Source organism: Chlorocebus sabaeus, chromosome 5 (assembly GCF_047675955.1).
Source record: "Chlorocebus sabaeus isolate Y175 chromosome 5, mChlSab1.0.hap1, whole genome shotgun sequence".
NCBI classification, from domain to species: Eukaryota; Metazoa; Chordata; class Mammalia; order Primates; family Cercopithecidae; genus Chlorocebus; species Chlorocebus sabaeus.
This window is the reverse complement of record NC_132908.1, coordinates 19,208,180-19,234,477: the sequence shown is the minus strand read 5'-3', so window position 1 is coordinate 19,234,477 and position 26,298 is coordinate 19,208,180. Positions and strand designations below refer to the sequence as shown.

General features: G+C 44.1%; 2 protein-coding genes across 8 annotated transcripts in view; one reads left to right on the top strand and one right to left on the bottom strand.

Moving 5' to 3' along the window:
• Positions 1 to 232: 232 nt before the first annotated feature.
• On the bottom strand, positions 233 to 24,943 carry LYRM1 (LYR motif containing 1). Of its 4 annotated transcripts, XM_007987460.3 has the most exons (5): positions 24,878 to 24,943; positions 24,347 to 24,584; positions 9,568 to 9,726; positions 5,021 to 5,113; positions 233 to 1,223 (listed from the first exon to the last, which is right to left on the bottom strand). In XM_007987460.3, exons 3-5 carry the CDS (start codon positions 9,724 to 9,726, stop codon positions 1,107 to 1,109), a joined length of 369 nt encoding a protein of 122 aa, XP_007985651.1. In that variant the 5' UTR covers positions 24,347 to 24,584; positions 24,878 to 24,943; the 3' UTR covers positions 233 to 1,106. The 4 variants fall into 4 exon arrangements, with proteins under 4 accessions (XP_007985651.1, XP_007985639.1, XP_007985617.1 ...); XM_007987448.3 differs by lacking the exons at positions 24,347 to 24,584; positions 24,878 to 24,943 and adding an exon at positions 23,987 to 24,116; XM_007987426.3 differs by lacking the exons at positions 24,347 to 24,584; positions 24,878 to 24,943 and adding an exon at positions 23,413 to 23,905.
• The window catches only part of DCUN1D3 (defective in cullin neddylation 1 domain containing 3), a 45,611-nt gene continuing 43,818 nt past the window's right edge, over positions 24,506 to 26,298 (top strand). For 2 of the 4 annotated variants that reach the window (XM_007987490.3, XM_037989779.2), the window contains exon 1: positions 24,506 to 24,678. The gene's annotated coding sequence lies outside the window, so the exon portion shown is untranslated. Of the gene's footprint in view, positions 24,679 to 24,908; positions 24,997 to 26,298 lie in introns of those variants that run through there. The other 2 variants (XM_037989781.2, XM_037989780.2) reach the window with 2 other exon arrangements.

Here is a 26,298-nt window from a genome sequence, read left to right as displayed (position 1 = left end):
AAAAATAAATAAAAATAAAAATAATATATATGTGTGTATGTATGCATATATATGCATATATATATGTATGCATATACTATTACTCCACTGATACAGCATCATATCTGTTCTCTATGTCATTGCCAAACCCTATGATAAGTTACCTTGAGTGTGAAAACGTGTGCTCCTCCTCATAGGAGTAGGTTCCAACCGTTAGGGTCAGGAGTCCATTTTGAAAATGAATAGACAAAAATTGATAGTGCTTTGTCTTTATTGGTGATGCCCATCTTCTTCGGAGGTAAGAAGAAAAGACACTGATGTACAAATGACTCACCAAGGGACTCTCACCTGAGTCTACCCTTGCAGGGGTAGAATAAATCCGTTCTATTTTCAAGTCTATTTGTCCCATTTCTGTTTAAACATAATTTGAAAGCCAGCTTGGGCCTTGTACTTTTCAGTTATGTTAATGTAAAATACTCGTAAAGAATGCAGTATGAGTTTAAAGTGAGCTTTTCAGATCCTATAAGTGCATCTTAAGTAGTGACAGGCTTTAAGATAAGGAATATATGCATTTAGTTAAGGCAGAAATCTCATAAAATTTCCATGAAAAACCAAACTTTTTAAGATAAGTTTATCTGGAAACTGGAAGGGTCAAAAGACAACAAAAAAGCACACACACAAAAACCTCACTTCTAAGCAAATCTATAGCTTAAAAAAATAAAAAGCCTAAGAATATTCTGAGAGTGGCACATAGTTTTACAGTAGCCACAGTAACTTCCAGTGACTGGCAAATTTCTTTGCATCAGCTGGCGTGTGTGGTGAATGGAATTCCCATCAACAGCTCTTGCACCCTTCCACCTCCCTTGTACAGGCCTTAGTCTTGTTTCCAAAGGTGACTGCAGTGAGGATGTAAGGTCCATGACCTCTATGGATAATGCCATCCACTCAGGAAGAAAGACGCTGAGAAACTCTAGGGATGCCGAACTGCACATCATGGGTGAGAATCAATTGTGGAGGTTTTAAGAAGACATTTGAATTTTTGCCCCTAATCAAGAAGTGTTTTGCCATCTGGTTTACATTCAAGAACAAGTTGGCTCATCATTTGCAGAAATAAACTTTCCTCTAGATTAGGAAACTTCATCATGAGATCTGAGATATACTGGTTTGGAAAGTTTCCTCAGTTTCTCTTGGCTTCGAAGTCCCCGGCCTCGGAGTGGGGTAAGGCCCATTGGAGGCAGATGAATCTGAATAATAAGAACAATAATATGAAGAATCATACTCATAATCATTGCAGCAGCTCGTATTCACTAAGGATCTACTCAGAAAGTACCATATCCTCTGCTAAGTGCTACATCTACATTGATTCATTTCTTTACACACATTAATCCTACAATAACCTCATAAGAGATTATTATTCTAATATTTACAGATGAGGAAATGAAACCTCAGAGAAGTTAAATAACTTGCTTAAGGTTATACATTAAGAAGGGAAGCCAGGATTTGAACCCAGATCTGTCAGATTCCACAGCCTGTGCTCTTTGCTATATTGCCTACATAGAGGAGAAAAAACAAGCATGGATCACAGAGCAAGTTGAGAATCCAAAGAAGGGGAGAAAAGTGTGTGTATACAAAGATGTTCTGTGCATAGTGGAAAACTGGGATCAAACTAAATGCCTACCAATAGAGGGGTTGGTTAAATTATGGCTGGGATGGTTAATTTTTCCTTCTTTGTTTCTTTCTTTTTTTCTTTTTCAGACACTGTTTCACTCTGTCACCCAGGCTGGAGTGCAGTGGCATGATCTCAGCTCACTGCAACCTCCACCTCCCAGGTTCAAGTGATTCTTGTGCCTCAGCCTTCCTATTAGCTGAGATTACAGGTGCTCGCCACCACGCCCGGCTAATTTTTGTATTTTTAATAGATATGGGGTTTTGTCATGCTGGTCGGGCTGGACTTGAATTCCTGACCTCAAGTGATCCACCTGCCTTGGCCTCCCATAGTGCTGGGATTACAGGCATGAGCCACAGTGCCTGGCCTAGGATGCTTAATTTTTTGTGTCAATCTGATGGGCAATGAGTGCTCAGATTAAACATCATTTCTAGGTGTATCTGTGAGGGTGTTTCTGGATGAGATTAGCATTTGAATCAGTGGACTCAGTAAAGCAGATGGCCCTCCCCAATGTGAATGGGCATCATGCAAACCATGGAAGGCCTGAACAGAACAAAGAGGCAGAAGAAGGGGAAGCAGCTCCTTTTGCTTCCTGCCTGTTTGAGCTGGGACACCTCATCTTCTCTGGGCCTCAGACTCAGGATTTCTACCATGGGCCCCTTGGGTTCTCAGGCGTGTGGACTCAAACTGAGTAATACCACCAGCTTTCTTCTGGGTCTCCAGCTTGAAGATGGCAAATGCTAGGACTTCTCAGCCTCTATAATCACATGCACCAATTCCTTATAATAAATCTCCTTTCGGCCGGGCACAGTGGCTCACGCCTGTAATCCCAGCACTTTGGGAAGCCGAGGCAGGTGGATCACGAAGTCAGGAGTTTGAAACCAACCTGGCCAACATAGTGAAACCCTGTATCTACTAAAAGTACACAAAATTAGCTGGGCATGGTGGTGGGGGCCTGTAATCCCAGCTACTTGGGAGGGTGAGGCAGGAGAACCGCTTGAACCCGGGAGGTGGAGGTTGTAGTGAGCTGAGATCGTGCCACTGCACTCCAGCCCGGGTGACAGTGCGAGACTCAGTCTCAAAAAAAAAAAAAAAAAAAAAAGTCCTTTCAGGCATATCTAGATATATCTCTGTCTAGATATATAGAGAGTCAATTCCTCATAATGAATCTCTTCACATATACATCTAGCTGTCTCTATATCTACATATCTTCATTCTACTGGTTCTGTTTCTTTGAAGAACCCTAATACAATGGCACAGTCTTACAATAGCATACAATGCAATCATTTAAAAAAGATTGGGCTGGGTGCGGTGACTCACGCCTATAATCCCAGCACTTTGGGAGGCCAAGGCAGGCGGACCACTTGAGGCCAGGAGTTCGAGACCAGCCTGGCCAACATAGTGAAATCCTGTTACTACTAAAAATACAAAAATTAGCTGGCTGTGGTGGTGCACCTGTAATCTGTAATCCCAGCTACTCAGGAGGCTGAGGCAGGCGAATCCCTTGAACCCAGGAGGCTGCAGTGAGCCAAGATTGTGCCACTGCACTCCAGACTAGGTGACAGAGTGCGACTCTGTCTCAAAAAAAAAAAAAAAAAAAAAAAAAAAAAAAAAAAATTGAAGGAGAGCTACATACAAAGATGTGTGGAAGACATGAAGTAAAATAAGTAAGCAATAAAACATATCCAGAATCCTACATATGTAAAAAAATATATAGGTACATGAATATAGAAAAAAAGACTAAAAGGGTGTACTACCAAACTAGGTTGACCCACTACAATATAAAATTGCTGTTTTTGTAGCTAAAAGAGTTGAATACTGGCAATTTTCCATTTAACAGTTAAAGTGGTCACCCTCTACACAATGAGTTTTTTTTTTTTTTTAAGAATTTTGGGCTGGGTGCAGTGGCTCATGCCTGTCATCTTAGCACTTTGGAGGCCACGGTGGGCAGACTGCCTAAGCTTAGGAGTTCAAGATCAGCCTGGGCAACATGGTGAAACCCTGTTTCTATTAAAACACAAAAAATTAGCTGGGTGTGGTGGCGCATGACTGTAGTTCCACCTATTCGAGAGGTTGAGGCATGAGAATCACTCAAACTGGGAAGGCAGAGGCTGCAGTGAGCAGAAATCATGCGGCACTCCAGCCTGGGCGACAAAGTAAGACTCTGTCTCCAAAAAACAAACAAACAAAAAAGAATTTTGGCCAGGCCCAGTGGCTCATGCCTGTTATCCCAGAGCTTAGGGAGGCTGAGGCGGGAGGATTGCTTGAGTCTAGGAGTTCAAGACCAGCCTGGGCAACGTAGTGAGACCCCCATTTCTACAACAAATTAAAACATTAGTGGTGGCACATGCTTGTAGTCCCAGCTACTTGGGGAAGTGAGGTGGGAGAATCGCTTCAGCCCGGGAGGTCAAGACTGCAGTGGGCCATGACTACACCACTGTACCCAGCCTGGGTGATGGAGCAAGACTCAGTCTCCACAGATAAATAAATGAATAAATAAAACTTATTTTAAATTAAATTATTGTTTTAAATTTATGGTATGAAAGAATTTGAGGAAGAAAAAATTTGTACACATTTGTTATTTTAAATTCATATAAATTTGAAAATTATTTGTTTCTTGACATTCTGAATATATTAAATTTATTTATATAATTTTATTTTTTATTTTAAATTTATTTCTATAAATTTAAGTTTTATTTATTTATTTTTTGAGACAGGGTCTTGCTCTGTCACCCAGGCTGGAGTGCAGTGGTGTGATCATGGGTCACTGCAGCCTCAACCTCCTGGGCTGAAGCAATTCTCTCACCTCAGTCCCCCAAGCAGCTGGGAATACAGGAGTGTGTCACTATGCCCGGCTAATTTTTGAATTTTGTGTAGCAATGGGGTCTCACTGTGTTGCTCAGGCTGGTCTCGAACTCCTAACCTCAAGTGATCCTCCCGCTTTGGCCTCCCAAACTGCTAGGATTACAGGCATGAGCCACAGCACCTAGCCTGGATGAGAATTTTTGACCATTTTTACTTTCTACTTTATGCATTCCTTTCATGTTTGAACTTTATTCTTTTAGTAACAACCTACCTACAAAAAACACATTTCCATAAAAAAGATGAAAGTGAAAAGAGAAAAGCTCTACAGTGTGAGCTGGTTTTCCCTTCCACACGTGGAAAGCTGTATAAGTAGGATACGTCAGGCATTCACTGACATTTTACTTTGTTGTGATGGGCTGGCAGCGTGCAACGATAGCTTATTTCCAACACGCCTCTCACAGCAGCTCTGGGCTTCTCAGCAAGCACCTGCCCTCTTGTAACACATTCTTGGAAATAACCGGGTCGATGAGGGTAAGTACCCACCACCTGTTAACCAGGAGTCACACTTACTGGCCTTGGATAAGGAATCTTGTAATGCAGTCCAATTTCAATCCTGGCTGTGCATTCATCTATACATTGTTTAATTAGGTCTGTGTCTGTGAGCTGTTTAAAGGGAAAAAGAAATGAGGCTGATAGGATATTTCTAATGGTACACAGAGTATAGGTATACATTTTCTCACACTTTTTCAGTTCACTAGCCAGTAAATTAAATGGTGCTAATTTGGAAAATCAAAAGCAATTTAATATTAAAGCTTACGATAAACTTTTAAAATCAGTAAAGAAGGTAAAAATAAACAATACAAAAGGATATAACATAAAAACTACACTTCCCTCTTACTCCTCTCTTCCAGTTCTTCATCTCAGAGACAACAATTAGCAGTTTCTTGTGTGTTCTTGCAGGGGTATTCTATGTATATGTGAAAATGCACATGTATATAGAAGCTGATTATTTTTCTCACACAAACAATAGCTCCCTTTGTTCTGAACCTTGCTTTTTCATTAACATAACTTGAAGTTCCTTCTATATTCCATCTATAAAGCTGCCCCCTTCTTTTTAACAGCTATACAAAATTCCAACAGAAGGCTTTATTATAATTTAACCAATCTCCTACCCATGGATACTTAAGTTATTTCCAATTTTTTGCTATTATAAATGATTCTGCTATGGATCCCTCTAAAATTACTTTGCTTACATGCATAGGTATCTAAAAGATAAATTCCTAGAAAGAGAGGACTGCTAGGACAAAGGCCATAGACACATGCATTTTTAAATCTCACAGATATTCCCAGATTACTCTCTAGAGTTTGCAACAATTTACATTCCTACCAACAATCCATAAATTATATTCCCACCGACACTGACTGAGAGTGCTTCTTCACACCCCCCTCATGTTGATTAAACTTTAAAGTAACCCGATGGTTTCCGCAAGTGCTGTCCTGAAACCCCTAGAGTAGGACACTGGAGAATGATCTATACCTCTTAAACTGTCAACTGCCTTGGCTCATTAGTAAGGGGAAGAAAGGGCTTTTGAAATTCCAAAACAGTCAAATCATGGTAATCCACTTTCAATTAAAGGAATAAAAAGTTCATTCTGAAAAACAGCCAAGTAGGAAAAGGGGAGAAACTCTTTCATTCTGAGGAAGGAAAATGAATCAAGACGTGGTTCTGCTGGGAGTTTGCAAGCGGACTTCAAAGCAGAGCTAGGATTGCATCACCACCAGATGACACCCACACAGCAAAGTCTGGGTCCATGGGGCTTGGAAATTTCAAGGGCGTTCCTGTCCTATGGAACAGAGCAGAGAAGAGTTCCAGGAACAGCAATGCAGAGAACCACAGCTGTGAGTCCCTTGTGGCAGAGGCCCAACTTTCTGACCTCTGTGCTTCTCAGAAGTCACTGATTTGCTGTCTGTGTTGGAAAAGAGTTCCATGTTCCCGTTTGCCCACTGAGATTCACAGCAGTTCATGGGATACCTTTGGATTATTAAACTCTTAGAGCAATCAAAGTTACAAGAAACTCCTTATGTCTGCATGAGGGACTAGGAAGAAAGAAAAAGCGCTTGACAAACATATAGTTAAGGGGGTTGGGGCTTCTGGGGCTTCAGCTGTCCATCTGAACAAGCTTGGGCTAGAGTACTCCAAATTCAGTCATTCACAGGCTGGCTGCATGATTCTGCCATATCCACATACATACTAATGTTAGAATTTTTCATTAAATGGACTCTCTCTTAAGTAACAGTATTTGTGAAACTGTGATCTAATATTCTCTTTCCTTTATAACACATGCTAAAGCAAGTACATATCTTAAAATTAAAAACCCATGTACCTCTTCCACCCACTCCCAAATAATCTCATGTACCGTCAGTGGCACATACACCTCCCTCTGGCTCACCCCGCTTGAGCCAATCCAAGCCTAGGCAAAGGAAGGGTTATTGCAATAACTGAAAACCGAAAAGTCTTGAGTAGTCTTCAGGTGAGTGAGCGTGCAAAGGTTTATTGGGCATGTACTATGATATCCCCAACACCGCAGGCTGGACAGTGCCTTCAACTATCAAAGTTATTACTTGGGCAGAACAACTCTGATACCTAAAGCTACAGAAAAGGCACAGTGGTATATAATCAATGGATGCAGTGACTGCTACGGACAGCTATAGGAATTCAGAACAGGCAGCCAGCATGGGGTTGAGGGGGAAGCAGAGAAACTGAGGAAGATTTCCTGGAGGAGGTCAGTTAAATCAAAGTATTTACAGCTGCTCATTCATTTAGTGACAACCACAAGGAGGTCCCTTGGGATAGACTAGAAAAGTACAAGACCTTGTCTATATGTTCAAGGAACTGATGATCTGGTTGGGAAAACCATGCCAACATAAATAAAATAAAGAAGAAAAAGGAGAATATAAACAACTATTTAGAGATCTCCAAGCCTTTTGATCATCTACTCTTTTTTTGTTTTTTTTTGGAGACAGTCTTGCTCTGTTGTCCAGGCTGGGGTGCAGTGGCGTGATCTTGGCTCACTGTAACCTCCGCCTCCTGGATTCAAGTAATTCTTGTGGCTCAGCCTCCTGAGTAGCTGGGATTACAGGCGTGCGCAACCACACCCAGCTAATTTTTGTATTTTCAGTAGACAGGGTTTCACCACGTTGGCCAGGCTGGCCTTGAACTTCTGACCTCAAATGATCCTCTGGCCTCAGCCTCCCAAAGTGTAAGGCTTACAGGCGTGAGCCACCACACCTGGCTGATCACCTACTCTTTTCATTAAAAAATTTCTGAGCCCATAGCCCCCATATTTGTATTTATATTAATTTATAAATGTATTAATTTATAAATTATAGATATGTACTAACAAGTTCATTGTAACTATGTACCAGACAGACTTTTTAGAAAGATGAAGGAATAAACAGAAATAGCAGTTGTATTTTATTTCCATTCCTCAGAGGATTGTTTAGGGACTCCATGGGGTACATATACTCTGGTTTGGCAAGCATGGTCTATGCTAAGAGCAGAAAAAGCTTGGGGAAGCTGGGTTTGGAGGAAGGTCAGAAGGGTAGAGAGAAACTTCCTAAGAAAGTCAGCCTTGAAAAGCTAGGGCCATCAGGGATTCAGAGAAGGGGAAGTTGCTGCAGATTAGGAGAGTTTCTTTGGTAATGCTTTTCTTTTTTCTTTTTTAAGAGACAGGGACTTGCTATGTTGCCCAGGTTGGTCTCAAACTCCTGGGCTCAACCGATCCTCCAGCCTTGGCCTCCCAAAGTGGTAGGATTACAGGCGTGAGCCACCATGCCCAGCCTTCGTGGACTTTCTCAACTGTAATTTTATATGTCTTTCCATCTAACTCCATCTAACTTTAGTAAGGGGAACAAAGGGCTTTTGAAATTCCAAAATAGTCAAATCATGGTAATCCACTTTCAATTAAAGGAATAAAAGTTTGACAGCTCTGTCTTGGTTTGGCTTATGTTTGTCCTCAACATCTAGTCTTGTGTTTGGCACACAGTGGGCAATCAAGTATTTGTTGAGGAATGAGAACAAAGAGTTGCAAAGTGGTGACAGGAGCTGTGACACCAATGGACCAGTGGGGAAGGGGAGGCACTCCTGTAGAAAGATGATTCTGCTTTGGACCATTAAACTGTGGTGAGGGCAGGCAGCAGCCAAGCCGGGGATTCAGATGTGACGGCTTAAATCACAAGGTGGCTGCATGTTGCACAGGCTCAGCACAGAGGGCCGACCTTCAGAGGACCCCTGTAGCTGGCAGGAAGGTGTGTGATGCCAGGGCCGAACAGAGACAGTCAGAGGTCAGGAAGGGAAAAGTGGTTAGAGTAGACTGTTAGGAGGTTTCATGAGGGGAGCAGTGACAGCGCTGAATCCATTAGATCAGTGAGAAGGCGGAAGAGAAGTCAGGCGTGAAAGCCTCTTCCATGCTTAGTGCCAGGCGGTCTTCCCCAGAGCTGACAGCTAATGTTTTAGGGTTCCTAGGGGCGGGTCCAATCTGGCTCCCTGCTGTCTGCATGTGCAGTTCCCGTAAATCAGCTAATGGAGATACTATTTTACCCAGTTCCGTGGTCCCAAAGGGCAACCTCACTCTGCTAGCCAAAGAGGCTTGAGTTCAAAGCTGTTATGAAGGGAACCCTGTGTCTTAATCCTATTCTCTTCCTTCTAAATGGGTTTATATTTAGAGGCTTTGAATAGTTTATGAATTGAAAAAAAAACAAAACCAAACCACTTTCCTGTACACCTCTTACGGGAGTGGCCAGCAACGGGTACAGTGTGAGGACTGGCTCCTCCTCTGAAAACTCATTGGCCTGACTCATGTCACCTGGCTCATGGGGTCTTCTGAGGACACTGAGCCACTTACTGGCTGGCTTGAGACCTGGAACAAGTGAAGAAAGAAACACAGGCTTCCCAGTGGTCAGGCAAGCTAGCCAAGCTGTGCACTGGCCCCTTCCTGCCCCACGTTGTGCCACTGTGACTGTGCGGCTCAGCCCTTTCAATTAAGGACCGACAAGAAATAAACATGTATCATAAGGAACAATTCTCCCCGCGCAACCTCCAAGTGGGGCCTACTTACATTTTTGTTTTTCCGGAACAGCATTCTGGCTTCATTTAGTATGTACTGTTTTTCTTTGATGGTGTCTTCCATCTGTCCTGATGTCGCCTGCCATTTCCTCGCAAGCCTGAAAATGCTGCGGTAGAGGCCAAGGACTTCTTGTCGTGTTGCCGTTGTCATCTTCAGACCCACCGAAATAGAAGAGGGAAAATTTGCATAAAAATGCAACTTGACAGGAGGCAGCCAGGCAGATGTACAGCTTTTTAATCAAGACCTTTAATGGGTCTAGAAACAGTTGCTCTTTCTCAGCAAATCTGTTGGGTAGCATTGCTGAAACCATGTAATAGAAACACCGTATCTCTCAACTGGCTTTGCAACTCATCCCGAGGTTAAGGGTTGCTCAACCACACAGTTTGCCATGGTGGTCACATTTATGAACACGGCAAAACCAAAACTCACAGTTATTATTCTTTAAGCCAGTCCAGTAAAATTATATGACTCACCTGAATGCCTAAGAGAAGGCATGTTTTGGATAACTGAATATTCTTGTTAAGTGAGAAATGGAATTTAATCCACTGGTTACAAACTCAAGTGCCTCTGCAGCCTGGCAGGTAATATAAATGAGAGGACCTGCTGAATGGGGACAGTGGCCACCTGGACAGGAACTGCCCCCTTGAAAGGGAACAGTTGCTATTCAGCTCCAGCCAGCATCTGCCATGTAGAAAGAAGTCCCTAGGAATGCCAGATTTCCTGATAGCTTAAAAATAGGTGGCAATTCAGATTTTTAAAATATGACATCTCAAAAAAAACACAGTAAGTCATTATTTTTGAAAATGTGAGGCCAGGCATGGTGGCTCACGCCTGTGATCCTAGCACTCTGGAAAGCTGAGGCAGGTGGATTGGGTGACCTCAGGAGTTCGAGATCAGCCTGGGCAACATGGTGAAACCCTGTCTCTACTAAAATACAAAAAAATATTAGCCGGGTGTGGCAGTGTGTGCCTGTAGGCCCAGCTACTTGGGAGGCTGAGTCAGGAGAATCGCTTGAACCCCAGAGGCAGAGGCTGCAGTGAGCCAAGATTGTGCCATTGCACCCCAGCCTGGGCGACAGAGTGAGACTCCGTCTCCAAAAAGAAAAAAAAAAAAAGAGTGAGGACTGTACAGGCCAAACAAAATGAGTCTGTAAGCCCAGTTCCACCCAGAGGTTGTCAGGTTGCAACCTCTCAACCTTTTTGGAAATATTTCTCAAAATCATTGGTCTACTTTCTTGTCCAATAAGTATAATTAAAAATCTTTCTGATGACTGGCCAGGCGTGGCGGCTCATACCTGTAATCCCAGCACTTTGGGAGGCCGAGGCAGGTGAATCACAAGGTCAGGAGATCAAGACCATCCTGGCTAACACGGTGAAACCCCGTCTCTACTAAAAATACAAAAAATTAGCCAGGCATTGTGGCAGGCGCCTGTAGTCCCAGCTACTCAGGAGGCTGAGGCAGGAGAATGGCATGAACCCAGGAGGCTGAGCTTGCAGTGAGCTGAGATCCCACCACTGCATTCCAGCCTGGGCAACAGGGCAAGACTCCATCTCAAAAACAAAAACAAAAACAAAAAACTTTCTGATGACTGAAGATCTCAAGGCCCCTCTGGGTTTTTAGTCTCAAACATCAGTTTTAATTTCAGAAGACATGGCCCAGAGAGAACTGACCTAGGTATATTCCATGAAGCTGACTGTATTTTTTAAAAGCACAATTCCGAATATCTTTAATTTCTCTTTTTTTTTTTGGAGACGGAGTCTCACTCTGTCGCCCAGGCTGGAGTGCAGTGGCGCGATATCTCGGCTCACCGCAAGCTCTGCCTCCCGGATTCACACCATTCTCCTGCCTCAGCCTCCCGAGCAGCTGGGACTATAGGCGCCCGCCACCATGCCCAGCTAATTTTTTTGTATTTTTAGTAGAGACAGGGTTTCACCATGTTAGCCAAGATGGTGTATCTTTAAAATCTTATTACAAAATATTTCAGATACAAAAAGATATAGAGGTCAGGCACAGTGGCTCATGCCTGCAATCCCAGCAGTTTGGGAGGCCGAGGCAGGTGGATCACTTGAGGTAAGGAGTTCAAGACCATCCTGGGCAACATGGTGAAACCCAGTCTCTACTAAAAATACAAAAATTAGCCAGGCATGGTAGCAACCACCTATAATCCCAGCTATTTGAGAGGCTAAGGCATGAATCACCTGAACCCGGGAGGTGAAGGTTGCAGTGAGCCGAGATCATGCACTGTATTCCAGCCTGGGCAACAGTGACTCTGTCTCCCAAAAAAAAAAAAAAAAAAAAAAAAAAAAAGGAAAGAAAAGATATTGAGACCAATATAATAGCCATATAGTTACAACAGACCTTAAAAAATAAATTATTTATATAGTAGAAACCCCCACTGTACCCCTTCCAAATCACATTCCCCTTCCTCTCTCCTAGAAGGAATCACTATGCTGATTTTGTTATCGTGCATATCTTTACACGTAACATTTATAGTATTGTTTTGCAAGATTTATTTATTTATTTATTATTACTGTTTTTGAGACAGAGTTTCACTCTTGTTGCCCAGGCTGGAGTGCGTGGCGCAATCTCAGCTCAATGCAACCTCCGCCTCCCGGGTGCAAGTGATTCTCCTGACTCAGCCTCCCAAGTAGCAGGAATTACGCTAATTACGTGATGGGAGGCGCACCATCATGCCTGGCTAATTTTGTATTTTCAGTAGAGATGGGGTTTCACCATGTTGGTCAGGCTGGTCTCGAACTCCTGACCTCAGGTGATCCACCTGCTTCGACCTCCCAAAGTGCTGGGATTACAGGCATGAGCCACGGCACCCTGCCTGCTCTGCAAGTTTAAAAAGTTTATAGGTAAGTTCTGCAATTTATTTGCCCATAACATTCAATAAGATTCATCCATGTTGTTACACATGGCTCTAGTTCATATATTCTCACTGCTGCAATTCAGCCCGCTGTATGAAGATATCCCAATGTACCATCTATTTTGCTGATGGATATTAGGTGTTTCCTTTTTAAAAAAATTTAAGGTCATGTGCAGTGGCTCATGCCTGTAATCCCAGCACTTTGGGAGGCTAGGACAGGCAGGTCACTTAAGCTCAGGAATTTGAGACCTACCTGGGTAACATGTATTTTACAAAACATTCATTTTGTAAAAAATACAAAAATTGGCCAGGCGTGATGGCACGTGCCTGTAGGCCTAGCTACTTGGGAGGCTTAGGTGGGAGGATCGTATGAGCCCGGGAGGCTGAAGTGAGCTAAGATTGCACTATGAGCCAAGACTGAGCCCCTGCACTCCAGCTTGGGTGACAGAGTGAGACCCCATCTCAAAAACAAACAAGCAAACCCCAACAACTTATTTAAAAACTCAGGCTGGCTCCAGTGGCTCATTCCTATAACCCCAGTACTTTGGAAGGCTGAGATGGAAGGATCATTTGAGGCCAGGAGTTTGAGACCAGCCTGGGCAATATAAAGAGACCCTATCTCTATAAAAATGAAAACACAAAACAAAACATTTCAGCCCCCAACTCCCCTATTTTCATAACTATATTCGGGAAGCTAGAAAAAAAAAAAAGTCCCACTACTGGAAGATTCTGATTAGTCAGAATTAGAACAATGAATATTGTACAGCCTTGAACCAGAAGACAGGGTGGGAAGACAAGGAGGGCAGAAGGCCAGGCAATTGGACACCTCATTCTGAGTTCTGGGTTTTCCTCTAACAGGCTCATCGGGATCGGGAAGTAAGCTGCTCAACTGCCTGCTTTTGGGAACATGATCCATTTTCACCTTACGGAGGGAAAGGCATAAGAGGTGGAGATAATATGCTTTAGGGTAGTCCTGAAATTATGAGAATTTGAGCAGCCGAAGAATGCAGAGTGGAGCTGGAAGTGGGCATGTTTACCTCAAAATTCAAAGTACTTGCAAGGAATTCACCTTACAGAGAATTTCTCTTTCTAATGTGAGCACTTACCCTGACCCTGATGACGTTTTTTGAGGTTTATTCTTAAGTAAAGAATGAGCCAAATGACGAAAAGCTTCAAAGACTACTTCACCTAATTCAAATGTTAAAAGGACCAAAGTTATATTCAATACCAATTCTGAGTCTATGAGGCTGCACAGAAAAAATGCTTACAAGGAATTCATAAAAACCAAGAGAGAGAACATCATGCTTTGCGGTTTATTGTAATAAAAACCCAGATGAGATGATGACATTTTTCCTGGTAAGGAAACAGGTTTCTGAGTTTCTGGCTCTCCCTAAAACTCCATGGTTTCATATGAAAATACGTGAGTCAGTTCCTGTGAGGTACAGGGAGTCTGTAACTAACATCTCTTAATGATTGCTTCACTTCCCTGTCATTAACAGACGGAACTTCCTTGACTGCAAGACACTGGAGAAAAGTGATGAAGGTCAGGCATATTCAAACAGCAGCAAGGTTTTTTTGTTTGTTTGTTTGTTTGTTTGAGGCAGGGTCTCGCTGTCACCCAGGCTGGAGTACAGTGGCATGATCACGGCTCACTGCAGCCTTGATCTCCCAGGCTCGAGTGAGCCTCCCGCCTCAGCCTCCAGAACAGCTGGTACCTCAGGCGTGCGCCACCACAACTGGCTGAAGCAACCTTCTCTAAAATCTAACTTTAGTTGGTTTCCTTCCAAGACTCTAAGAACCACAGCTTCAAATTCTAACTGATCATATACCATAATCTGATACAAAAGCCCTGCAATTAGGTTAATACCCTCAAGGTAATGAGCAGTGCTTACAATTGGTACTTAATAGGACTATTTTCAAAACACTTTAATTAATGTTTAAGTGTTTTGAAAACTAATCCTGAAAGGGATTTATGTGATGTCTCACTCTGCAACATCAGGTGACCCAGAAAACCCAAGTTCCAAAGATTTCCCGAGAGAAGGGTCTAAAACTGTATTCACCACTGTGTACCATTAACAAACCTAGTCTACCATTTCCTTCCAAGTCTTGATAGAAAAGGCAAGAAAAGAAAAACACTTCTTTTGTTCTTTTCTTGCTGCGTTTGTTTCAGGCCTTTGAGGGAACCATGTTCTTTCTTGCCTTAGGGGCACATATCCATGCCGTTTTCTTTCTAGAAGGCTTCCTCCTGACCCCCTCCCTTTTATCTGACCAACCCTATTCATCCTGCAGTTCCCAGTGAAAATATGGATGTCTCAGAAAATCCTCCTGCTTCCCCCACACCCATTGGGTTGGGGCTCTCTGTTGAAACTTCTCACAGGTCCTAATATTCTTCCTTGTATAGCACTCCTCACTTAAGTAATGGTTTGTTAATGTCTTCCCCCAGTAGACTGTCACCTTTACGGGGGACAATGATCACATTTATCTTATTTACTGCTGAATTCTCAGCACCTAGAAAGGTGCATAATCAGTATTCAATAAATGTTTGCTGAATAATTGGGAGTATTCTCTGCTATAGAAAGTTTGTGATTCTGGAAACAGAATCAGCCATATATTTTAAAAAAAGTTTAAAAAGCTCTTTTCCTTTTTATTCTTGTCTTTGTTCCTAGAAAGCAACTCATTTAGAAAAACCAGCTTTTCCCGAATATGGATTTAACGGCTTGAAACCAACATTTATTCCTCTATAACTATCAATTATCTCTCACAATTAATACAAGACTAAGGAAGCCCTTTTCCTTCTTCACTGTATCAGGGATTGATCTGATACAACAGGGTCTGCTTTTCCTACGGGCAATACATTTTCCTACGGGTAATACATCAGGACTATTCAGTAGTTTAGAGGACCACAGTTCAACTGTGGTCTCAGCTGGTCATGAAGTCTATCCATGTAGATTTTTAAAAGTTAACCTGCTATAATCTTTATTCTGAGACGGACATTTCTTGCAATTCTTTACTCCTTTTCATCTCCCTAACCCCCAAATCCCAGAATGAAGACAGACAGAAGATATGAGGTGTGCCTGGAAGGAAATGGCACTAGAAGCTGGTCTTTTTAAAAATCACACCCTGTCTGTTATAACACAGGGTTATACACGTGTGGAGGTGAGGATCATTTCCAAGCCTCTACGATGTGCAGGCCTGTGCCACTAACAAAAGGCTGACAGATGTTGCTGCCAGTATGTTTTGGCCTCTGGTCATAGTTGAGAAATGTGTCCCCTAATGCAAGTGTCCCAAAGATTGGTTGGGGAGGTGATCTTAGATACACAATACAAACTGTGTATTAGAATAGCCCATCAAACCCATAATTTTGAGTGATTTAGATTGTATGTGATATAGAGCTTCCTTTAAAGAAATGAATTACAAAACTTTTTCAGCTGGTTTAAAATATAGGTAAACAGCAAAAACTGTGATGTTGTCTCTGAAGTTTGGGAGCTACTGCTCTAAGGTGCCTTGTCATGTCATACTTCTGTGTCTCGGCTGAGTCTTCTTCTGCTTACAATGCCTCTTTTCTGCTAGCCACCCCATCTATCAAACAGACACCTACTTGCTATTAAGCTTTTTCAAAGCAACTTTTTCCTTGCTTCTATCATGGCCAGGAGATAGTTCTGCATTTCTTTCACTTTATGTTTTTTTCTTCTCTGAGTCTGAATTCCTGGAGGGCAGGGATTGTATCTTGTTCATTACAGTAATATAAATATTAAAAGTTACATTTGCTTTGCATTTACTGTGTGCCAGATAATTTGCTAGGTACTCTATATATGCAAATACTACCAATATCCCCATTTTACAAAGGAGGAACCTGAAGCAGAGGTTAAGTAACTTGTCCAGGGTCACACAGCTAACAATAGGCAGGGCCAGGATGCAAACTCAGCTGGTCTGAAGTCAGAGCCCATGCTTTTAATCATGAAATAGACTGTTCAATGTCAATAAATGTTGAATGTCTTGATTGCTTTAAAGAGCTTAGCTAGTTGTGACAAAGGGAACTAAATAATTCTAGTCTCTTTCTACACAAACAGCAAAGGAAGCAATTTTTTTGCACATTGATGTGAATTGCAATAGTCTTCCCCATTTGCCATCTGCCCCTGTTCCTATCCTGCAACTGCCCTTTTTAATTAAGTTACACACCAGCATGCTCTAAGCAGGCTGGCCACATGGCTGCACCGCTTTGCTTTTCCATTCCCTGTGGCAACCCTGTCCCCTCCGACTCCAGTGGGAGCCGACATAAAAGGCACCAGTGCAGGGGCTCACTACAGTGCTACTACCTGGTAGGCCTTACTCTTCCCTTCCAAGGACCCATCCATCCATCCACTCACTCAACATTTATTGAAGCTCCGCCATGTGCCAGACACCTGCAGTTTCTGGGGATACAGTGATAAATAAGCAGCCACGGTCCCTACCCTCCTTGAGGTTATATTCTAGTGGCAGAGGCAGATGATATACAAGAAAAAGAATTTCAGATAGTCATATGTGCTCTGAGGAGTAGTAAGATACAAATGAGCAGAGATGGGGGTTATTTTCTGGGTGGTCAGTGACATTTGAGCTGAGTCCTGAATGGTGTGATGGAACCCAATAATGGACTCACATCAGGGGAAGCTAGTGCAAGAAGGGCAAACAACAGCAGCAAAGGCTGTGAGATGGGAATCAACTTCACAGATGAACATGAGGCAGGGCATGGTGGCTCATGCCTGTAATCCCAGCACTTTGGGAGGCTGAGGTGGGACGACTGCTTGAACCCAAGAGTTTGAGACCAGCCTGGGCAACACGGGGACACTCCAACTCCACTGAAAAATAAAAAAAATTAGCCAGGCATGGTGGCTCATGCCTATAAGCCCAACACTTCGGGAGGCTGAGGCGGGAGGATCCCTTGAGCCCAGGAGATCAAGGCAGCAGTGAGCTATGATCACACCACTGCACTCAAGCCTGGGCAACAGAGTCAGATTCTGTCTCAAAAAATAAAAATAAAAAAGATGAACATGAACGCAACAAGAGCCTTTGGGAAAGGGGCCACAAGTCCACAGAATCCAGCACAGGTTGGGTGTAGGCCTTGGAAAGGCACTTTGTTTCTGGTCTTAAGGCAAAAGACACTGGTAAATTTTATGCAAGCTGGAGTAATATGGCCTGATTTATATCTTTTTAAATACACTGGATATCAAACTACTGTATATCATAACTACTTACAATTCCAACACTTGTACAGATGGCGAAACAAGATCTTGCCTAATGCCCCTAATTAGTTGACAGGAGTCAGGGTCAAGAGCCAAAAAAGCTGGATGATTATTTTCCTGACTGTCCACAAGCTTTTCTGTTTTCATTTTAGAGTCAGTAATAGGGACTCATAATGGGCAGTGATCAATCTAAAAAACAAAAACAAAAACAAAAACCAAACACCAAACACTCACCCACTCTGCCATTCACTGTCCAACGTGTAGTGAGAGGGTCTGGGGAGGTTCCAAGAACTTACTGTACAAGGCATGCCTAGACACTTGGTCTGTCTAGATCTAGTTCTACAGGACTATGGGAAGATCTGCTGGTATGAGGGGCCTCATCCACTATGCCCTTTTTCCCCACCTCTGGAACGGTTCCCCTGCCTTTGGAGAGACCATTGTAGCATGAACACTTAGGAGTTTAAGAGCAGAGATGAAAATTCCCTTTCCCCAGATGAGATTTATAGAAGTATGACTCTGGTCTCAGGAATGTCCAAATTCCAAATGCTGGACTCTCATGAGGCTTTGCCTTCTAAAGAAAATGTGCTGCAGTACAAATAAGAAAAGGGACAAAGGCAAGAGGAATTTACCCTGATTTTCAAGCCCCAGGAAGTTAAACACCCCTTTCCATTTATTTCAGGAAAGACCTACCCCTAGGTGGAATTTTTTCCCTCGTCAGAACTAATGACTGTAGTATAGTCAAATTTCTCTCCCAAATACTTTATGATTTTTTAGCAGGGAGGGGGAATCATGAACTCCACCCAAATGAAATCATGGTCTTCTGTGCTCGTTATGTGATATGTCCTTCTTTTTGCCACAGGAAGCCTCTCTAGTTCAGACAACTGAAATATTCTTTCTTTGCCTATCTGCTGCTTCCACCTTTTGACTTCCATCACTTCTGGACGGGTGCCCTTTTCACACTGGGGCTGGGTCAGTATCCCGGCTGTGTGCACTCCTGGCACCTCAAGCATACCCACCATAATGTTCATCCTACTCTATCATAATTTTGCATGACTTACCTTTCTTTTTCCACCATGTGTGTGTTGCAGGGAATAGGAGGTGGGGGAGTAGGGAGAGATTAGGGACTGTCTTGCACATTACATGCCTAGGCTGGCACATAGTTGGAACATGACAAATATTTATTAGAAGAATAAATTTACACACACAGAATGGTCATTAATAACCCAGGGTCTCATCCTGAGATACACAGGGTGGTATCTGAACAAGCTTCCCAACTGATGATCCCAGAGCATCGAAGGGTTAAATACTAATTAACCCTTACTAGGATGCTTTTAAGAGCATTGTGTGTTAGGATAAAGAACAGGAGACTCAGTGTTATTTGGGGAGGAATCCTCATCAGTCTCATCCAGAACGGCGTTTAAGAGACACAGCTATGATGTAACCCTCACTCTTAAGTTTTCTTAAGGCTGGTTAGGGTTTGTTCACTGGACTGAAATACTTTATAATATTTCCATGAAGTTTAGAACCAAACATAGAAAAATTAGGTTCTGACACTTTTTTTCCTGAAAAACAAAATCCTTTTGGGGAATAAGGTCCACTATACTCAATGACCATGGATTAAAATCAATCTAGAAAACTGTGACTTAAAACTGTCATTTGGAAAGCCTCTACGGAATTGAAATGCTCTTGACAATGTCAAAGCAACCAGACGTTCTTGCCCTGTATAGCAGAGTAGGGAATGTCTGTCCCATTTGTAAGGAATAGCAGATATAATACGAAAAAAATGAACATTTATTTTGGGCTCTTGGTGGACAAAGCTTGGTTTGAATCTTGATTTTACCCCATTGGGCAAATTATTAACCTGCCTGAGACTTGGTTTCTTAGAATGGAAAATGGGGTAATAGCAGAACCCGTTTCAGAGTCGTAAGGATTATTCATGAAATAATCCATGTACATCACTTAGCACTGACAGTTAACAAAGGCAAATGTTACCTGAATAGGAGGAAACAGAGGAAGAACAATGAGGCCTCTTTTATCTATGCTAAGCTTTGCTGCAGAGGAGAGAAATGTGTGGCCTGTTGGTGAATTTACTGCTTTGTGGTAGTAATGGATTTTCCTAAAGCTGTTTCCCTCTGATCATTAATAATCCCTGTACAGCAAAGGCCTATTGTTCTTTGGTATGAGTAAATAACCCTGTTGGAAGCACCGCTTATCTTCAGACCACAGTGCATACTTATTACTGGAAATACAATGCAGGTGCCAACACCAAAGGCATGACCAGGCTTCCCTTCCTATTTTTCTTCCTTTATCTCTTACTCCTTGTTTATCCCTCAGTGCACTTTTCTCTTAGATCTGTTATACTCCCTCCTTTTTGGTACACCCATATTCCTACCCCAATCAGATAACCTTTAAGTGAAATTGTTCTCCAATACATTTCTGGTACCATATCCTCCCCTCCATCAATCAACCATACACACACACACACACACACACACACAAACCACAGACTTATTTCCTGTTTCAGATTCAGTTTTTGGTTACTAGAATCCAAAAAGGGAAGTGTAATGCCACACATGCCACACACTGTTTTGCAAACTTCAGGATATGCTTGTGTGGTATACTTAATCATACCACAGCTATTTTATGAAACAGCATCTTTTTACACAGAAAATGACAAGCATACGGTCTGTCAGCAATAGGGGGCAGGGAGGAGAGGGTGGATAGTATTTTTATTTTACCTAAGGGAAAATAATTTAGTTTAGGCCCTGTAATATGGGAAATTTTTAGAATGCAGGGCCAAAACAAAATACTAATGTCTGAAAGACTTCTAAAATGTCTATCCCAAACAAGATCACTGGAGGCAAGCACACCCATTCTAAATATATCATACCAGCACTGGAGCACACACAAGATTATATTTGTAGGGGGGAACTCCAATCAGGCTACTGTACCCAAGATAACAACCAATAGATATACAGCTATTTTCCCCATCAGGGATAGAAGTTCTAAATGAAAAGTTATGGGCCCCTCAATTCAAAAGAAATGGAAGTATGTTTCCTTATCAGCATATTTTAATAGGCAAAGAAAAGGTACGGGTCAGTCAGAAGTGGTGAAAAGCAATTACCAGTTACTAGTAGTAGAAAGCAGTGGAAGAGATGTAGGGGAGGGGCTAGAATTGAAGGCCAATGCTAAAGATCAACCATTCATTCATTCATTGGTAACTCGCCAGCCAGGATCTTTCACCCTGCATATCAAATCGAGAATTCTGAGAACACAAGACACTGGCTTAAGTTCTTGCTTTGTGACAGTTTTCCGAGGAACTGGATTAGGAAACTGACCAAAGAGCTTTGGATGCCACATTAGATACATTTGGGGCTTTCCAGCACCAGACTCTTGATCCAACTCTCTGATAAATAACCGCATTCTGTGCAGGGGTCCACGCCTTCAGGACAGCTTCCTCCACCATCAAATAACTATCGAATGCGCAACTTTTCCATCTGCAGAGGCACCAGAGCTCCTCACTAGGCTAAGTCCCTTGAGTTTCACATGTGGAGAATGACTAGCCTACATAGTACCCTCGAGTTCCTCCAGTCCAGTGCTCACCAAGATAACTTTCTGTGAAGGAAATGTTCTATCTGCTCTGTCCAGTAGGATACACACCTGTCACAGGTAGCTACTGGCACTTGAAATATGTGTTGCAGGGACTGAATTTTTAAATAAAATTTAAGATTTTAAAATAGTCAGTGGCCACACAGGGACAGCATATCCCTAGACCAAGAATTGCAAATCAAATGCCCACAGGGGTCAGCCAGGTAGTGGTAGAGGAGAGGCCTTTTTGGCAAACCCTGAGCATGAGCTGCATAGACGGGGAAGCAGCTCTTCAGCTCTGGCTGACAGTTGCTGTGTAGGAACCTCTAGGAACTTCAGGCTGGCGTTGTCAGATTGTTGGATTTTTCAAATGAAGCCCAAAGTCTGGATTTTGATGTCCAATTTTTAAATGTTGGCAAGTAAATTTAAAAAAGAATTTAAATCACTGTGTGGGCTGAACAATATGTTTGCAGGCAATATCTGTCTTGTCAGTATGCAACTTCAAATCTAGGCCAACCCTTCAGCTCAGAGAGAAGAGCTTTATCCATGGCCACTCAGCTGGCCAGTAGCAGATCCAGGATTGAAACCCAGGCCTTCTTATTCGTCTTCTGATACCCTTTACACTATATTGTGGAACTGACCATAATTGTGGTGGGCTTGGCAGCAGCGGCAGGGACAAAAGCCCCTTTTCGTGAGAAGCTGCAGGATTGTAGGGCTGATACCTTATGAACACGGTGTTCCTGCCCAGCTACAGCCACCATACGGACAAGGCTCTGTACCAGGAGCCAGGAAGACACAAAGAAGGAACAGTCCCTGGGGGAGACAGCCATATAAATAGACAATTTATCGAAAAAGTCAGGTTTTCTATAACGGACACAAATTACCTGAGCACAAGTCCAAAAGCACTGACAGCTGGGAGAGGGAGGGAGGGAAGAGATTTGAGCCAGGACTTAGCTTCTACTTGCTGCCAGTAGAAGCTGGCAAGTGGGTGGATGAGACTCACTGATGACGGGGATGGGTCACATTATTCCAGGATATTAAGGGGCCTCCTATTTGATCTCTGAGGTCTTGTCTGTGTCGTCGCCTTTGCTGGCTTCTCCTTCTCTGGGTACTCTCTAAATGGTAAGAACCCAAGGGATTTAGGGGTCTTCCTCTTTTATTTACACCCTCTTCTTAGGTGATCTGGGAGCTCTTCCCTGCCTTCCTTATTTATTATCTCCAACTATGATTTTTCATCCGACTTGTATATCTAACTTCTTGACAACTTCATTTGACTTGTTAATAGACTTATCAAACTTAGTATGTTCAAAAGAGAACTTTCGATATTCCTCGCTAAACTGTTTTCCCGTAGGGAGTTAACCTTGGTTCCTCCCTCTCCTACACACTTCACATCCAATTCCCCAGCAAGTCCTGCAAGCACTACCTCCCAAATATACGCTGAATGGAATTCTCTCCATTTCCATTGTGACTGAGGGCCTTTTCTTTCCTTCTTTCTTTCTTTTTTAAGACAGAGTCTCACTCTGTTGCCCAGGCTGGAGTGAAGTGGCGCAATCTTGGCTCACTGCAACCTCCGCCTCCCGTGTTCAAGCGATTCTCCAGTCTCAGCCTCCAGAGTCGCTGGGATTACAGGCGTGTGCCACCACGCCAGGCTAATTTTTGTAATTTTAGTAGAGACAGGGTTTCACCATGCTGGCCAGGATGATCTCGATCTCCTGACCTTGTGATCCGGCCGCCTCGGCCTCCCAAAGTACTGGGATTATAGGCGTGAGCCACCGCGCCTGGCCGGCCCTTTCAACACTATTGTCACCTCTCCTTTGTTGTACAGTGCAATAGTCTCCTAACAGGTCTAACTACTTCCACCCTTCTCTATCCAGCACGCAGAGCGGATTTTTAAAAATGTAAATCAGGTCAGGTCACTTCCCTTCTTAAAACCCTTGAAGTACACAATAGCCAAACCCCTGCCTTGGGCTAAAAGGTGCTGCTACAGTCATGCCACTTGCCCGACTACATCACAGAGTACTCCGGCCCTGGCTCTGTCTGCTTCAGCCACATGGCCTTCCGGCTGTTTCCAACCTAAAAATCCTTCTCATTGGCTCCACCAGAAAAACCATTGTCTAGGATCCCTGCAAAACCGTGGCCTCCTTTGAACGGCCTTACCCGATTTCGAGGGGCCCTCCCCCCATCTTCTGTCACCTCATCCGGTCTTTGGGGGGGCATTTCTCACTTGCTGATACCTTCTTTATTGATTTACTTAACTCTTTCCTGCACATGAATGAAAGGTAACGGAGCAACACCCTGCTCTCAGGTTTGAAGAGCAAGGGAATTATGAAACTGGCTCTCACGGTCCTAGGGAGTCTCCGTTCCTGTACGGGACCTGGTTTGGGTCAACCTTCCTCAGCCAGACACCTCTCGCCCTCGGAGCGGACTCTACATCTCCCATTTACATTCGGGGGTCCAAAAGATTCACAGCCGCCAAGGGGGCCCCACGCCGGCACCTGAGCGTCCCCACACCAGGCCTCCCCTCTTGGACGCGCGAGCCACTTCCGTGAGGCAGGTCCCCGAGGCCGGTGGCGATGACACCGAGCCGCCCCCTGCGAAGCTGGGGTCACACAGGCCCGTCTCCCGGCAACGCCGCAGCCCAACCTCCAACCCATCCCTGCCCGTGGGGAGCCAACCCCTTCCCCGCCAGTCTCCCGCGCCTGGAGTCGGCGCCTCCATCCCCTACACTCACTCTGTGTCAGTCCTGCCTTCCCCCACCCACAGAAGCTCGCAGCCCGCGGTAGGCTGGGAAGAGGCGGCGCCAGGAGCCCAGCAGAGCCGCGGCGGACCGAGCAGAGGCGGGTCCAGTAGGCCAGGCCGGACCAAACCACCGGGCCCACCTCTGTGGGAGCACCAGTTCCAGGTCTGGGGGAGTCTCCAGCCTCCCCGAACCTGACTCTACCCATCTCCCGCCGCATCCAACAATAAGCTGAGCTTCTCCTCTCCCTATTTTTCCTTTACGCTTTCAGTATCCTCCCCGCTCCATTCCCCTAAAACAAGGAAAAAATGGTCCAGCCCATCTCCCTCCGGGTTGCTAGGTCTTTGCCCTTACTTGGCGACGGCTTCGTACGTCTTTACGTGCGTCGTGACGCAATCTTCCACTCGTTCCCTCATCGCCCCTCTCCCATTCTCCCTCCTGGAGCTGGCGGCCGGCGGGGTTACCGGAAGTGATGATGCAGGAGGCGATGGAGGGGGCGGGGCTTCGGGGCGGCCGCCGCCGGTGGGCCGCAGATGAAGAGGAGGCGGTGGCAGTGGTGGAAGAAGAGGCGGCGGCGGCGGGGGTAGGGAGCCTGGAAACGCGAGCGGGGATGGTAGGTGGTTTGGACCCGCCGGGCCGCCGTCGTTTCCAGAAAGGGTTTGACTGGAGGAACCTCTGGAGCAGCTGTGAGTTTTGGGGAGGCGGGGAGTTGAGGAAAAGGCGGGGGGGCATTGAGAGATGAAGGGGCGGGGGTTGGGTACCTTCGAGAAAGGGGGGTGGAAAGGGAGGAGTGGAAGTCAGCGCGTTGTCTGTACTGGTCCCTCTGAAAGAAGAGGCTGTGAGGGGAGCCTGTGGCGTGTCAGCCGCAGGGCTCAGAAAACTTACCTACTGTCCCTGCCTCCCCACCGCCAGCACCCCTCAATCCAGGGCCTGGGGATATGGGGTCGGAGCTGCCCTGGAGGGGGTGCAGACTCTGGTGCTCTGTCCTGGGTGAGCGCTGTGAGGTAGGAGCCCTAGGGGGAGGTGGTGGGTGAATCTCCCAGCTCCCTCCGCCCTCATTTCCCTCCCCACCCCCATCCTTCTCTTTAATCATTTACAGCCCTGGAATTAAGGGCTCAGACCTGAAGGCCTTTCTGTGCACCTTTGCTATAAACGATAACCATCTGTGTCCGAGGTTATGGGGCTGGAGGCTTTGCCTGTATCCTCTATAGGAAGTGGGACGGGGTGACAAATGTATTGTTTGTTCTTCCCCCCCGCCCCGCACTTCTCACCCCTCATCCTCCCCCATGCACACCTCTGGTTTCCACTTTAATTCTCTGTGGCTGAGTGGCAATCGTGGGTTTTTTTTTTTTTTCCTTTCCCTTTCCTCCTTTATGGCACTTAGTGCCTTGGTTACCTCTTTTGAATTTGGTGTTCAGCCTCTATCCCAGATCTTAACTGTAAGCTTTGTAATACTTCATACAGGCTGTCACGTTGGGAGTACCTCTTACGCTGGGTTCTACGCTCCGATTATAATGAGCATTTTCTTTTATGAATACTGGAATTCCAGAGCCTTTGCAAGGAATCCTGAATGGCATCATAGCCCAGGAATCAAGGTCTCTTGCTCGAAATACTTTGTGAGGAATTTACATGTTGTCAGCTCTTCCCAAAATGATTTGCTAGGCTAATTCTGGATTTCTGTGTTTCTCTCCACCCCCTTTTCATGATGCACTTTAGAGAACAGAAAACCCCATATTACTTTTTTATTTCTACAATTGGACAATAGCTCTCTTATCTCTTTCTCCATTTGTGTGTGACACACAAATCTTCAGTGACACATTCAGCTTGTGCTGATTTTCATCTTTATGTAGCTGATTCTTTGTGTATAGGGGGTCCTAAATGAGACAATGTGATCTGTTTAGTTTTCGTTTAAGGGCGGATACAAACCAATAACGGATGCGAAAAGATTGTTTGAAGCAAAGAAGGTAAATTTGTTTACCTTTGTTGATATGCTCTTGGTTTAAAAAAAAAAAAAAATCAAGGACCACTCCTCTAGCCTCTCAGACAGATTTCAGAGTGAAATGTTACGATTTTCCTTTGGGTGTTGATTTATTCTTCGGAAATCTTTTGTAGACTCTGAAACTGTTTTCTGAAGAACTTTAAGAGATAGTGCCTACATTTTCCGAGTCCTTTGATTAGAAAGTGCCCGTAAGCCGTGTCCTTCTGTAACGGAGCTTGATATGCACAGCGCTAGGAAGATCTGATGCTAGGAAGTCCTGTTCAGGGCTTTCGGGCCCTACAAAACAGAATATTTAATGCCTTGATTG